At 37.9% G+C, this 12,536-nt stretch overlaps 1 protein-coding gene across 1 annotated transcript in view; it reads right to left on the bottom strand.

Moving 5' to 3' along the window:
- Nucleotides 1-2,213: 2,213 nt before the first annotated feature.
- The window catches only part of chsy1 (chondroitin sulfate synthase 1), a 202,172-nt gene continuing 191,849 nt past the window's right edge, over nucleotides 2,214-12,536 (bottom strand). The window contains exon 3 of the mRNA XM_056461002.1: nucleotides 2,214-5,051. Within this exon, the coding sequence (XP_056316977.1) occupies nucleotides 3,456-5,051 (1,596 nt within the window). The 3' untranslated portion in view covers nucleotides 2,214-3,455. The remainder of the gene's footprint in view (nucleotides 5,052-12,536) is intronic.

Below are 12,536 nucleotides of genomic sequence, written 5' to 3'. Positions count from 1 at the left end.
GGTCGTTGTCTCTCACATTGTCCCACAACAACATTAAAATAACGTCGATTAGTGTACAATGTTTTATATTTATTTTATAGTCATTTGACAAATTAGATTTGTTTTAAAGTAACGCAATAGTTCCTTTTCCAATAGTTACTTTCTTTTATAAACATGTAGCTCAGTTTCTATTTGTCAAAAAAAAAATTAGCTTAAAGGGGCTAATAATTTTGATCTTAAAATGTTTTTTAAAAATTTAAAACTGCTTTTATTCTAGCCGAAATAAAACAAATAAGACTTTCTCCAGAAGGAAAAATATTATCAGACATACTGTGAACATTTCCTTGCTCTGTTAAACATCATTTGGGAAATTCAAAAGGGGGCTGATAATTCTGACTTCAACTGTAAATAAATAGGTTATGAACTACAGTGGGTAGCACGACCGCCTCACAGCAAGAAGGTCGCTGGTTCGAGTCCCGGCTGAATCAGTTGGCGTTTCCGTGTGGAGTTTGCATGTTCTCCCTGTGTTGGTGTGGGTTTCCTCCACAGTCCAAACACATGTGGTACAGGTGAACTGAATAAACTAAATTGGCCGTAGTGTAGGAGTGTGAATGAGTATGTGTGGACGTTTTCCAGTGATGGGTTGCAGCTGGAAGGGCATCCGCTGTGTAAAACATGTGCTGGATAATTTGGCGGTTCATTCCGATGTGGCAACCCCAAATTAATAAAGGGACTAAGCTGAAAAGAAAGAATGAATGTAGAACATTTTCACATCCTAAAGTAAAGCCTGTACACCAGTTAAACTGTAAGTGACAGCAGTAAGTGACTGTTTATATGCAGGCAGATCTAGAGGAATTACACAGATGTGCTCGACTGAGGTCAATGCTTTGATTCTCAGGGAAAACACATACTGCTGAAATTTTCCTCATTGCATTAAAGTCACTTCAGATAAAAGCATCTGCTAAACGCAGAAATGCTCAAAGTCCTTGAAAAGAGCATGATTTAGATGACTTTCCACATCGAGTGACATTTCTTTATGGAGTAACTCATGTAAGCACTACAGAGTTTTATGTCAGTTGATAAATACAGCACACATTTATACTGTCTCTCAATTTTGACTTTACCCCATGCAATTCCAAGTTGATCCTGCAGTTTTTTTTGTTTCAGATGTCTTAATTTACATTAGCAATTTGCAGTTTAGACTTTTATTAACACACAATATACAGTTTACATTAGAGATGAGCCAATAAACGATATCATATCGAATCGCGATATAATTTAAGTTGATAACGGTTATAAACTCTGGCTCTTAGATCAACATTGAGCAAAAGTGTCCAATCACACAGCAGAAATATGCATCAGTGGGAATCTGAAAGTGTGTTGCTATTGAAGTACAGAATTTTCTGACAATTTTCCGAAAATATGTTACGCCATTTAGCCTCCCTCTAATTTGTGGCTTCAGTCGTTGTTGGGCTACTCTTTTAAAGCTGGAAGCATTAACACCTGATAACAAAATATATGTATATATATATCATTACAGTTCAATATAGAAATAATTACTGAGATTGCATTTTTGCAGTATTGCACAGCCCTGCGACACACTTAGAATTGCAGGGGGAAAACATCTAACAATTCACATCTAATAATTTTTACTTTTGTTGTTAGAATTCAGAGTTTTTATGTGCAGTTCTGACTTTTATTAACACAAAATATACAGTTTATATAAGCGCTGGGTTGAGCAATTCAAGTTTCTCACAATTTAGATTATTTTTTTTCTCAAAATCGTCCAATAATTTTCTCCTCTCAAAACTCTTGAGACTTCCATACATTACTGTAAATATCAGTTTTGAATAGAGATGAAAGATTTTGGTTGTTCCAAGCAGCTTTAAACTGCAAACAAATTGGTATAAATACTTTTTTCTTTTCCTTCACTTTTGTCAATCGGTGAAGTTTGCTCCTCGCCACTGTCCCCACTGGCTTTCTTGGTTTGGGACTTGTGGAGCTGCACATCAATGGATTTACTCTTCAGTGTTTGGACTTTCAGCAGTGAAAATTGAAGCAGACTGAACTGTACTAAACTGAACTTCAGCTCTGAAAACTGAACTGACACTGCTTAAATTTACTAGAACTTCTATGTTAAGCTGCTTTGACACAATCTACATTGTAAAAGCGCTATAGAAATAAAGATGAATTGAATTTAAAGCATGGCTCAATCAAAACATCAAGCAACACACTGCTTTTTCATTTTCCATTTTATTAAATATAAAACTTTGTCCCAGGTGTATGGGGGCTAACAAAAAACTGAAGTATGAAAACGCCCCGGAGAAAAACAAAAGACAACAGAAAGAGAGACTACTGTGGGAGATCATCCTCAAATCTGAAGGTGAGGCCGCATTACGGCCGATTTCCCCCACAGGGTGCATGGCTCAATCACTGGAGAAAGGCCAACGGTATCAAAAAATTAAATAACCAAGAGGAGTACAATGAAATCTGATCATATGAAATGAGAAAATCTCTTTAAGTGGCTTGTAGTCGGCATACTTTCATAGGGCCATGTTGAATAGTCATCGGTACCTCCATCCTACAGTACATTACATGTTTTTTTCCCTGCTCTACTGCCTTGCATTTGGACTCATACACGCACGCACACACAAAAACAAGCACTCTCGAACAAATATCACCTACAGCAACTGTGCAAAAAAAAAAGAAAGTCTTTGGTAATTAAAGTAATTCAAGACCGAGAGAGGGAAACGTACAGGAACAAAAACACTATCCATGACTGAAACGGTTATACAATCTCTAATATACACAACCTCAGCCCCGAAGACTGAACGCTCAATAAATTAGACAGTGGGAATGAGTAGGAGAGATCAACAGCCAGCAGTTTCATTCACAGAAGTCAATAAAAACAATAAATCAAACGCGATAAAAACAAAACAGTGTTATTATGGATCCCCCTCCCAACTCCAGACAAATAAACTGGAAAAAAACGAATCGCAAAGAAGCTGTTGATCAATGGCCCTTAATTGTCAGAATTAAGATTGTTATTCTATAGATCCCCTTCACCAAGAATGAATCACTTGTTCATAGCTCTCTGTAAACATTCACAAATAAACATTTACCATTTTGCCAGACACCACACAAGTCCGTGTCCAAACTCCCTCTTCAACTCCATTTCAAAGCATTTTTTTCTGGCGAGGTCCACAGCAGTCTGTTTTTGAGGTGCCATAAATATAATGCTCAGTATTGGATTTGTAAAATAGATCCTCCTCTTTAAGTCACTGTTGTGTTATCTGAAACGCTACTTAAAAAAGATCAAGTCTGAAGGTGACGGGCTGCTCCTGTACAGTTTACAAAATCAGATATTATTTCAAAATATATCCACAGAAGTCTTTTTTTTCTGTAAAAAATAAATAAGGTAGTTTTAAAAAACACCATTAAGAGGAAGACAGATGGACAATGTGCACTTGCCAGGTCTATTCTGTCCTCATTGAGTCATTATTGGAGTTCGAGATCTTTCGGAAGCTGTGGTTGTTTTTCTCCAACCATAGCTCTGCAAGTTGTTGCGTGGAGCCATGCGAGGACGCTTTGGATCCCAGGCACATTTTGTACTGCTTGGGATCAAGATTGGGGTCGCAAACCACAGGGTGATGGACGTGAACGATGCCGGTATCCGTACTGCGGAACAACTTGATCCCGGATTGGACAAACTTGTTGAAAAGGTCAACGTCCTCCAGTCCCCAACCTTGGATGGAGACGTCGAAACCACCAGCTTTGACCAAGTCTCCTTTGTAGACGCAGACAATACCAAAACCATAGTGTCTCCACAGGCCTGTTTTGGATGTGAACACGTAGTGGTTGTCACTGGGCACCTTCCCTGCGTAGACAACCTTTGGGTCATACTGGCTGAAAATAATAGGAAAGTATGTCTGTTCCCCAAGTATGGTATTCCCACGACATCTAGTCAAGAAGTCAGGAGTAAACAGTAAGTCCACGTCACAGTAGAAGAGTAAAGAATCATTGGTAAAGTGGGCCGAGCCGACCTCCAGGGCCAGAGCACGGGAGAATGGTCCGGAAACCGGTTTGATCTCCATATCGGCTTTGGGGTACTTCATGCGATACTCCCTCATGAGCTCGATTTGCTTGATGCGCTCCGTGTTGTTGTCCGTGCTGAAAAGCAGAATCAGAAGCTTGACATTCTGGTTGGGAATGAGGCAGATCTTCTCGAAGTTGGCCATGAAGCGCAGGAAAATCTCGTAGCGTCCGGCCAGCGGCACAAGGATGTTGATCTTCTTCTCTTTGGGTTCGTGTTGTTCGATGCCTGGGCTGCTCAACTTAAACGGGACAAGCATCTTAAGGGAGTTGGACAAGAAAGACAGCGAGTCTGAGTCTTGGTTGATCCTGGCAGCCAGAACTCGGGCATCCATCTCTTCTTCTTCCAAGAACTGAATCTTGCTGAAGGTCTGCTGAAGATACGCATGCCTCCTTACGGGCACTGTCATAGTCTTCCCCTTGTGCTTCTTGTAGAGCAGCAGCAGATCCAGTACGTACTCTGCACCATACATAGGGTTAACTCTTCGGTAGCCATATTGGATCTCTTTAAAGTCAATGACTCTTCCTCGTGTCTTGGCATTGGCGTTAATCATCTCCATTACTTGCATGATGATGTCGTCCAGCGCCATCTTCTGTGAGGAGTCAATGCCTCGACGGGGAGGCTGTCCGTCTGAGGATGAGAAAATGTACTTTCCCGTGAGGAATTCCCATTCTAGCACCTCCTCACGTTGGTGGGGATGAAAGCGCATGAAGGATGGAGGCATGCCCAGTTGAAGGTCTTCCCTGTGCACCTCGGTGTTGCTGTAGCGGCTCATTTGCACAATCTCACGATGGAGCTGAATGGTGCGGTGGCGCAGCTCTGCAATCTTCCGGCTCAACATGTAGCTGTGTAACCGATACTGGTAGGGTGGGTTCTTGTTGGGGTGAAGGGTTATGGCTCTGTGGATCTTGCTGTTGTGGAGATCACGGATGTAGCCCTTCTTGTTTGGCTCGTAATTCTCATAGAACAGCTGCTGCATCTGTAAAAGAGAAAACTAGATGTTAGTGATTGGTTTAGACATGTAAATAATAGTTTTACATCACAACTGAGTTGATATAATGGAAAGTGAAAACAATACGTCTTTAGCAAGGCCTCTTGCATCTTATTTTCCAATTAAAGGGCCAAACGGTAATGCAAATAAGCAATTCTGTCCTAAGACAGAGTTGGAAAGTGGCCACTAGCCCAATCTTGGGATCAAAGTGATACCATGACATGGGTAAGATTACAGAGCAATGCCTGTCTGAGGATTTTGGTAAAGTGATAGCTTTACTTGTACCAAGTTACAAGACAAGTGAAATGGTTTATCGACATTTACAATAGATTCAAAAAACTGTTTATTTTAAAGGTACAATTCTCAATGTTAACAAACAAATAACTAAGACTTTAGTAAGGTAATAGTAGGTAGTTTAATAGTAAGGTAGTTGGGTTTAGGTATTGGTTAGGATTAGGGATGCAGAATTAGATCATACTTTAGAAGTACTAATAAACAGCCAATACCTTAATAATAGGCAGGTAATAAGCCAGTAGTTAATAGAGGGAAAAGTTCTACTGTTATTTATGTCAAGTCATCCTGCAAATCGTCAATTTGTAAACAAGTACTGAATGTATAAGTGCTACTTCGCAATGCTGTCATTTTGTATATTGCTTCAAAGTAGGAACATGACACCACTTGGACAACTACAACATAAAAGAAGTTATGTTCTGCTCTTCAAATGTCCTACAGTCTAATCATTTGTGAACTAAGAAATAACCTGTAATCACTGAAGGAAAAACCAGGTGCTCTTAAGCCCTGCTCAGCTGGCTCTGGCTGAAAGGGTAATAAGGGTGTGAGACCAACACGGTGCCAATAAGCAGGTTAGAGTGACCTGAGAAAGCCTCGCTCCAGCTGAGAGCCTGAGAACACGACTCAGCAGCAGTCTGGATTGTGGGAGTACTTCATTAGCCACCCTGTAATTACCCCAACTCCGGGTCACTTCTTTATTCTTAAGGCACTTTATGACTCATTATAAAAATTCCATGATGGCCATTGATGTGATGAGGCCGTTCATTAATGACTGGAGTTAAATACAGTCTATGAACAGAAGCAGAATTAAAGGCGCAGCCAAACAGAAGTAAAACTTAGAGAGGAACTTGAAAAGGTGGGTTCAAACTCCAAATGGTCCTCACATGCCAAGACAAGGCAAATCAGTGTTATTAACGAAATTACAAGAGTCTCTTTGCCCCAAAGCAACCACTTACTAAAGTCCTTTAGCAGATGCTCTCATCCAAAACCACTCGCAGTGCATCTTTATTATAGAGTGAAACCCAAACCTTTCCACCAATGCATTTGCATAACTTTCCACATTGATTACTGGATAACTGAAGCTTAATATTCTGAAAGCATTTGAAATTGCACTCATGCGGAGCAATTTAAAGCCAAGATGAATAGACATTCACTACTGACTTTGAGACTAATAGAAGTTATTTCCAGGTCTGACTAATAGAACTATTTCCAGGTTTTTAAAATTCCCTTACAACTTCTCGGTTTCCCATGACTTTAGGTTATAATAAGGTTATAGTGAGTACTAGAACTCATTTCAGATACCAAGAACTAAAGTCAGAATCCAAGTATAAAGTCGTGATAAAAGTATGGACAAGTCTTTCAGCATCTGGCCTCGAGAGGAAAGGACAGATGCAGGCTATGTTTGGAAGATGATAAAAGGCTGTTTTAGTTACATGTTTAAAACGAGGCTTCAGACTAAAATGAGCGTCAAGAAGAACACCAAGATTACACACCTTCTAAGAAGGTGATAAAGAATACTCATCAACTGTTAACATGAATTTACTACACCTTTTTAAAACTGAGTTAGAATTCCAAGTTTAATATAAGAATACAAAGAGCAAAATTCAGAATTCCACATTTAAAAATAGAATTCCAAACTTAAAGTCAGAATTCCAAGTTTAAATTTAGAATTCTGACTTTTGTTCTTGAAATTCTGACTTTAAATTTGGAATTCTGATTTTAAATTTGTTCTTGGAAAACAAGTCAGAATTCCAAATTTAAAGTCAGAATTCCAAATTTAAAGTCAGAATTCCAAGTTGAAAGTCAGTATTAAGAACAAAACTAAGAATTTCACATTGAAAACCAGAATTTAAAGTCAGAATTCCAAAAAAAAGGTCAGAATCCCAAGTTTAAAGTCAGAATACCAAAAGCAAAAGTCAGAATTCTGCATTTAAAATCACAATTCTAAATTTAAAGTCAAAATTCCAAGAACAAAAGTCAGAATTCCACAACTAAAATCAGAACTTCAAATTTGAAGTCACGATTCCAAAATTAAAGTCAGAATTCCCAGAACAAAAGTCAGACTTCCTAGTTTAAAGTCATAATTTCAAGAACAAAAGTCAGAATTCCAAATTTAAAGTCATAATTTCAAGAACAAAAGTCAGAATTCCAAATTTAAAGTCAGAATTTCAAGAACAAAAGTAAGAATTTCACATTTAAAACAGAATTCCCCATTTAAAGCCATAATTTCTAATTTAAAGTCAGAATTCAAAGAAAAAAGGTTAGAATTTCACACTAAAGATCAGAATTTTAAATTTATAGTAAAAATTCCAAATTTAAAGTCAGAATTCCAAATTTCAAATTAGAATTCTACAAACAAAAGTTAGAATTCCACATTTAAAGGCAGAATTCCTAATTTAAATGCAGGATTCCAAATTTGAAGTCAAAATTCCCAAATTTGAAATCAGAATTCTATGAACAAAAATTATGAATTCCACATTTAAAATCAGAATTCCGAGAACAACATCAGGGTTCTGAGATTTAAACTCTGAATTCTGAGAACAAAAGTCTGCACTGCAAAATGTAAACTCTAGAGTCGATCAATTCTGAGTTTATTTCTTGAAGCTCCGACTTTCTGGATTTTGCCCAACTGAGAAATAAGAATAAAAATATATTCTTTTTATTTTTGTTCCAATGGTGAAAACAAGCTTCCATTGATTTTAGCTTTCGTCATATTGTCGCTAGGTACCGCAAGACTTTAACCACAAAAAAACTACAAATCTCAAGATGGATTTACTCATTCTTCCCCACAACCCCCTAGAAAGTGTTTCCCATCATCAGCAGCACAGTGTACTACAGTTGACACAAATGAAAACATTTAGACTGCGCTGACATACAGATAGCAGACGTGTCCCTGTAATGGAGGATGCCAGAGAAATGAACTCAAGCTGCAATCACTGCGTGCCATGAAGTAAACGCACTGTGACTGCGATAGGACTGTCATACCACGTCCTCAAGCCTAAACAAATACATTACAGCAAGACACAATCGCTTTATTCCCACAGATAAATTCACACAGGCGTAAAACACCATCAGTCTGCTTCTTGTCAGGGATCGACGGCTTTCCATTACAGCTTATAACAGAAAGCTAAGAAAGAAAGTGTGCATTTAAAAAGCCTTAAAGGAAAAGCAACAGAAGTTCTGCAATCATTCACTTGAATTAATCCTCTGAATCAAGGGAAATGCTTTGTATGAGAGCAATAAGCCTTCCTGTAAACAGCAGAGAATAGAACTTTTTGCCTTTTTCTGTAAAAATTAACAAACGTTTTAATTATATTGTGACATTTCTGATAATCCAATTCTCAAATATGTGATAGAACATATATTTTGTCTTTTAAACAACAAAAAAAGTGTTTTTAAAGCTTAATAATGATCATATCATTTGTTTTATGATGAGTACTGGGCGCCGATGTTGTTGCTAGAAGGGATACAGCTGCGATCAGAAGTTAACGAGTACTTATTTATATTATTTATTAAATTATGCATTAAATATATTTCATTAGCACCTACCCTTATCTTAACCCTAAACCCAAGCCTCACGGTAATGTAAGAATGTTATTATTTCTTATAGAGTGTCACAAAAATGATGCTCTACTGACGTAAGAATCCTCAGCTGTACCCCATCTAGACTTCACCCTCTCCTGCAGCACGGTGAAGTCTAGATGGGATACAGCTGAGGATACTCACATCAATATTACATAATTTTTGTGACACTGTATAACAAATAAAATGTTTACATTACGGATTTAGGGTTGAGGTAGGGGTAAACGCTTATAAAATACAATTAATGAGTAATTAAATAAATAATAGAAATACTTCTCATCAACGTGTGGAGTTTGCATGTTCTCCGGGTGCTCCGATTTCCCCCACAGTCCAAACGCATGCGCTATAAGTGAATTGGGTAGGCTAAATTGTCCATAGTGAATATGTGTGAATGAGCGTGTATGGATGTTTCCCAGTGATGGGTTGCAGCTAGAAGGGCATCAGCTGTGCAATACAGATGCTGGATAAGTTGGTGGTTCATTCCACTGTGGCGACCCCTGATGAATAAAGGGACTTAGCCAAAAAATGAATGAATGAATGAATGACCTTTCGTTGAATTCTGATCGCAGCTGAATCCCTTCTAGCAACAACTGTAGAGAGATCTGAGCTGCTGGATTTACGTTATGTTTATTCATCATTTTCTTCCGAAATACATGAAGGTGAGCAACAGTTTTTTTGGAGAGGAGTAGAGAAAATATTCTAGCAACATAAACAGTGTGTATCTTATGTGAATAAAGCACATCGTCCAGTTATATTGAAAAATAATTATTATCGCCATCTCCATAGACATCCGCGTGTATTTTACAAAGCTTAACTGGTGTGTTTTGCTTGTATTTCAATTTCTGAAACCTAAAAGAAATGTTATTTATTTGAAAGCATGGATAAATTGATTTCTGACAAGCGATGCACAGCTCTTTCTGTACCTCAGCGTGCGCCGTCAGACTTGAAAGTCGATGACTTGCGCTCTAAATGTTCTAATCACACCGGTGTGATCGTACACACTACGCCCAATTTAGTTGATTTAATTCACATATAGCGCATGTGTTTGGACTGTGGGGGAAACCGGAGCAACATAAAAAAATATTCTGGAATAGTTGGTGGTTCATTCCACTGTGGCGACCTCTGAAACAGAGACTAAGCCGAAGAAAAATTTATGAATTTAATTAGAGAGTCATTGAAATGTCCTAAAATGTAATTTCAGAATTAACTTTGAACATTGTTTTAAATAGTTAAAGCCATGCTCACTTAATTATATTAATTGTATAATTTCACAATGACTACCAACTCATAAAGGCCAAATATTAGTGTGGTTTTACATGCAATTATATCAAGCTAACAGAGAGCTCTTATAAAGTGACTCACATTCTAAAGCAGTCAGTTTCAGGCAGCCAGATAAATAAAAAAAAGCCTGAGTATTTCACAGAAGCAGAGTGTGTCCTAATGTGGGACGCAGTGACACACAGATGACAGGATCAGTGTAAAGCAGATCAGAGATGCAGCATCTGAACAGACTAATGTTTGACTGATCCTGCAAAAGGTCAAATCTCTATGCTTCCCCTTTAAACACAGCGCATAAGAGCTCGGAATTCATGATATTGGCCAAAAATATCATACTACTTGTTGAAAATTGGTCTGACAAAGTTTCAATCTACTAAGAACTTCTATGTGAAGCTGCTTTGACACAATCTACATTGTAAAAGCGCTATAGAAATAAAGATGAACTGAATTGAATTGTTAGACCACATGATCTGTTGAACGCATGATTCTGATTGGCTGGTGAACATTCTGAGATGTGCAGTTATTTTTATATAAATCGCACAAATAAAGTAGTTGCGGCAGGTTGAGCACATTACAGCTCCATATAACTTAATGATTTTGGTTTTTGTAAATCTACAACAGTAAAAAAAAAAAAAATTAACATCAGAAAGCTTTGAATGAGATGTGTGAGAAACTAATGCTACACACACAAGCAGTTGGAGAACAAAAACCTAACAAATGTCAAAAATACAACATCTGAGCCAGTGGTCTCAAACTCAGATTGGCTCCTTTGTTTTGTTTCTAATTGTACTGAAGGTGTAGTTTAAATTGCTATGAAGATACAACGATTTATTAATAGGCATAATAATAATTATTGATCTGTCCCAATCAATTGTTGCTTAACCATAAGTTTAACAGATATATATATATGAAAACCACAAGTGGTTATATGCGACTGCATAACAATGATAGGGATCCAAAAATATATGTTTTGGGGGGCTGAATCTCGTTATATTTTTGACGTCATTTGCGGGCCAGAGGGAGAGCCCTGATCTGAACAGTGACTTTACGTTTAGAAACCATAATATACTCTGAATAACTGACTCAATTAAAAAATGATGGTGGCCACAATGCATTGCAAACTTTTCCTTAACAAGAGCTCATATTAAAGGAGAGCTATTATGCTGCTTTTTACAAGATGTAAAATAAGCCTCTAATGTTCCTAGAGATTATGTGTGAAGTTTGAGCTCAAAACACCACACAGATAAAGATTTATAACTCTTTGAAATGGCCTAATTTAGGCTTTGATACTAATCGTGCTGACTGTCGATTTACATTTAAATGAGATTGTGCTCTTTTCAAAAGAAGGCGGAGCTACAAATGCCTGTGTGTCATGGGAGAGATCATCACTCATGGGCAGGACTTTCACCCTCTGATGACGCGTACAAAGGAAGAAAGTCAAGCAAAGTGTTTCTGCAGACTGTTTTTATCAAGTGTGTTTACATAAAATAGAATTAATAAATGTTTATTATTAGAAGCTGCTTATATTCACAGACTGTTGACACACAACTGTTTAAACCCCTTATAAAAGTGATCTTTGCATAACAGGTCCCCTTTAAATCAACATGAAGCCAAAACGAAGCATATTTACATGGGCTCAGTTGAGTATCCCGTTTGAAACCCATCAGGATTATAGACGTGTAATGTGTTGTGAATGGATTTTCATGCTGACTTTGACGGGGCAGATCTGTTATGAGTGTCAGGTGACCGAATGCAAACGAGCGCCAGTGAACTCCGACAGCGAGAAGCAGATCCTGCAACTGGAGCGTGAGATGTGAGATTACAGCTCCGATACATCCGCAGATCTGAGAACAGAGAAACGCGTCACGCTTCACATGCCGGATTCAAATAGCAGCGAAGGAGTTATCTGCTAATACCAAGCTCTTCATTTACAGTCACTTAAGGATGACCTATTATGCAAAAAAATCACTTTTATGAGGGGTTTAAACACAGTTGTGTGGCGATAGTGTGGAAATATAACCAGCTTCTTATGGTAAACATTTTTATATATAATCACACTTGATAAAAACAGTCTGCAGAAACACTTTTGCGCTCCCTGGGTGCTGTTTTTGTTTTGTTTTGTTCAATTTATCCACTTAACTCAGCAATAATAATCTAACTTTACTAAGATTTAATAAGGTGTCCAGGGAAAATGGTAATTTACATTGACATTCTCCCTTTGTACGTGCCATCAGAGTGGGAAAGCCCCATGCATTAGTGACAGTCTCTCTCTCATTAGCATAGACAGCCCTGAGTGAGAAGCAGCCGTCCAACAGCTTCACA

Source organism: Danio aesculapii, chromosome 7 (genome assembly GCF_903798145.1).
Source record: "Danio aesculapii chromosome 7, fDanAes4.1, whole genome shotgun sequence".
Lineage (NCBI taxonomy): Eukaryota > Metazoa > Chordata > Actinopteri > Cypriniformes > Danionidae > Danio > Danio aesculapii.
The sequence above is the reverse complement of the archived record's forward strand: the minus strand, read 5'-3'. Positions and strand labels throughout refer to the sequence as shown.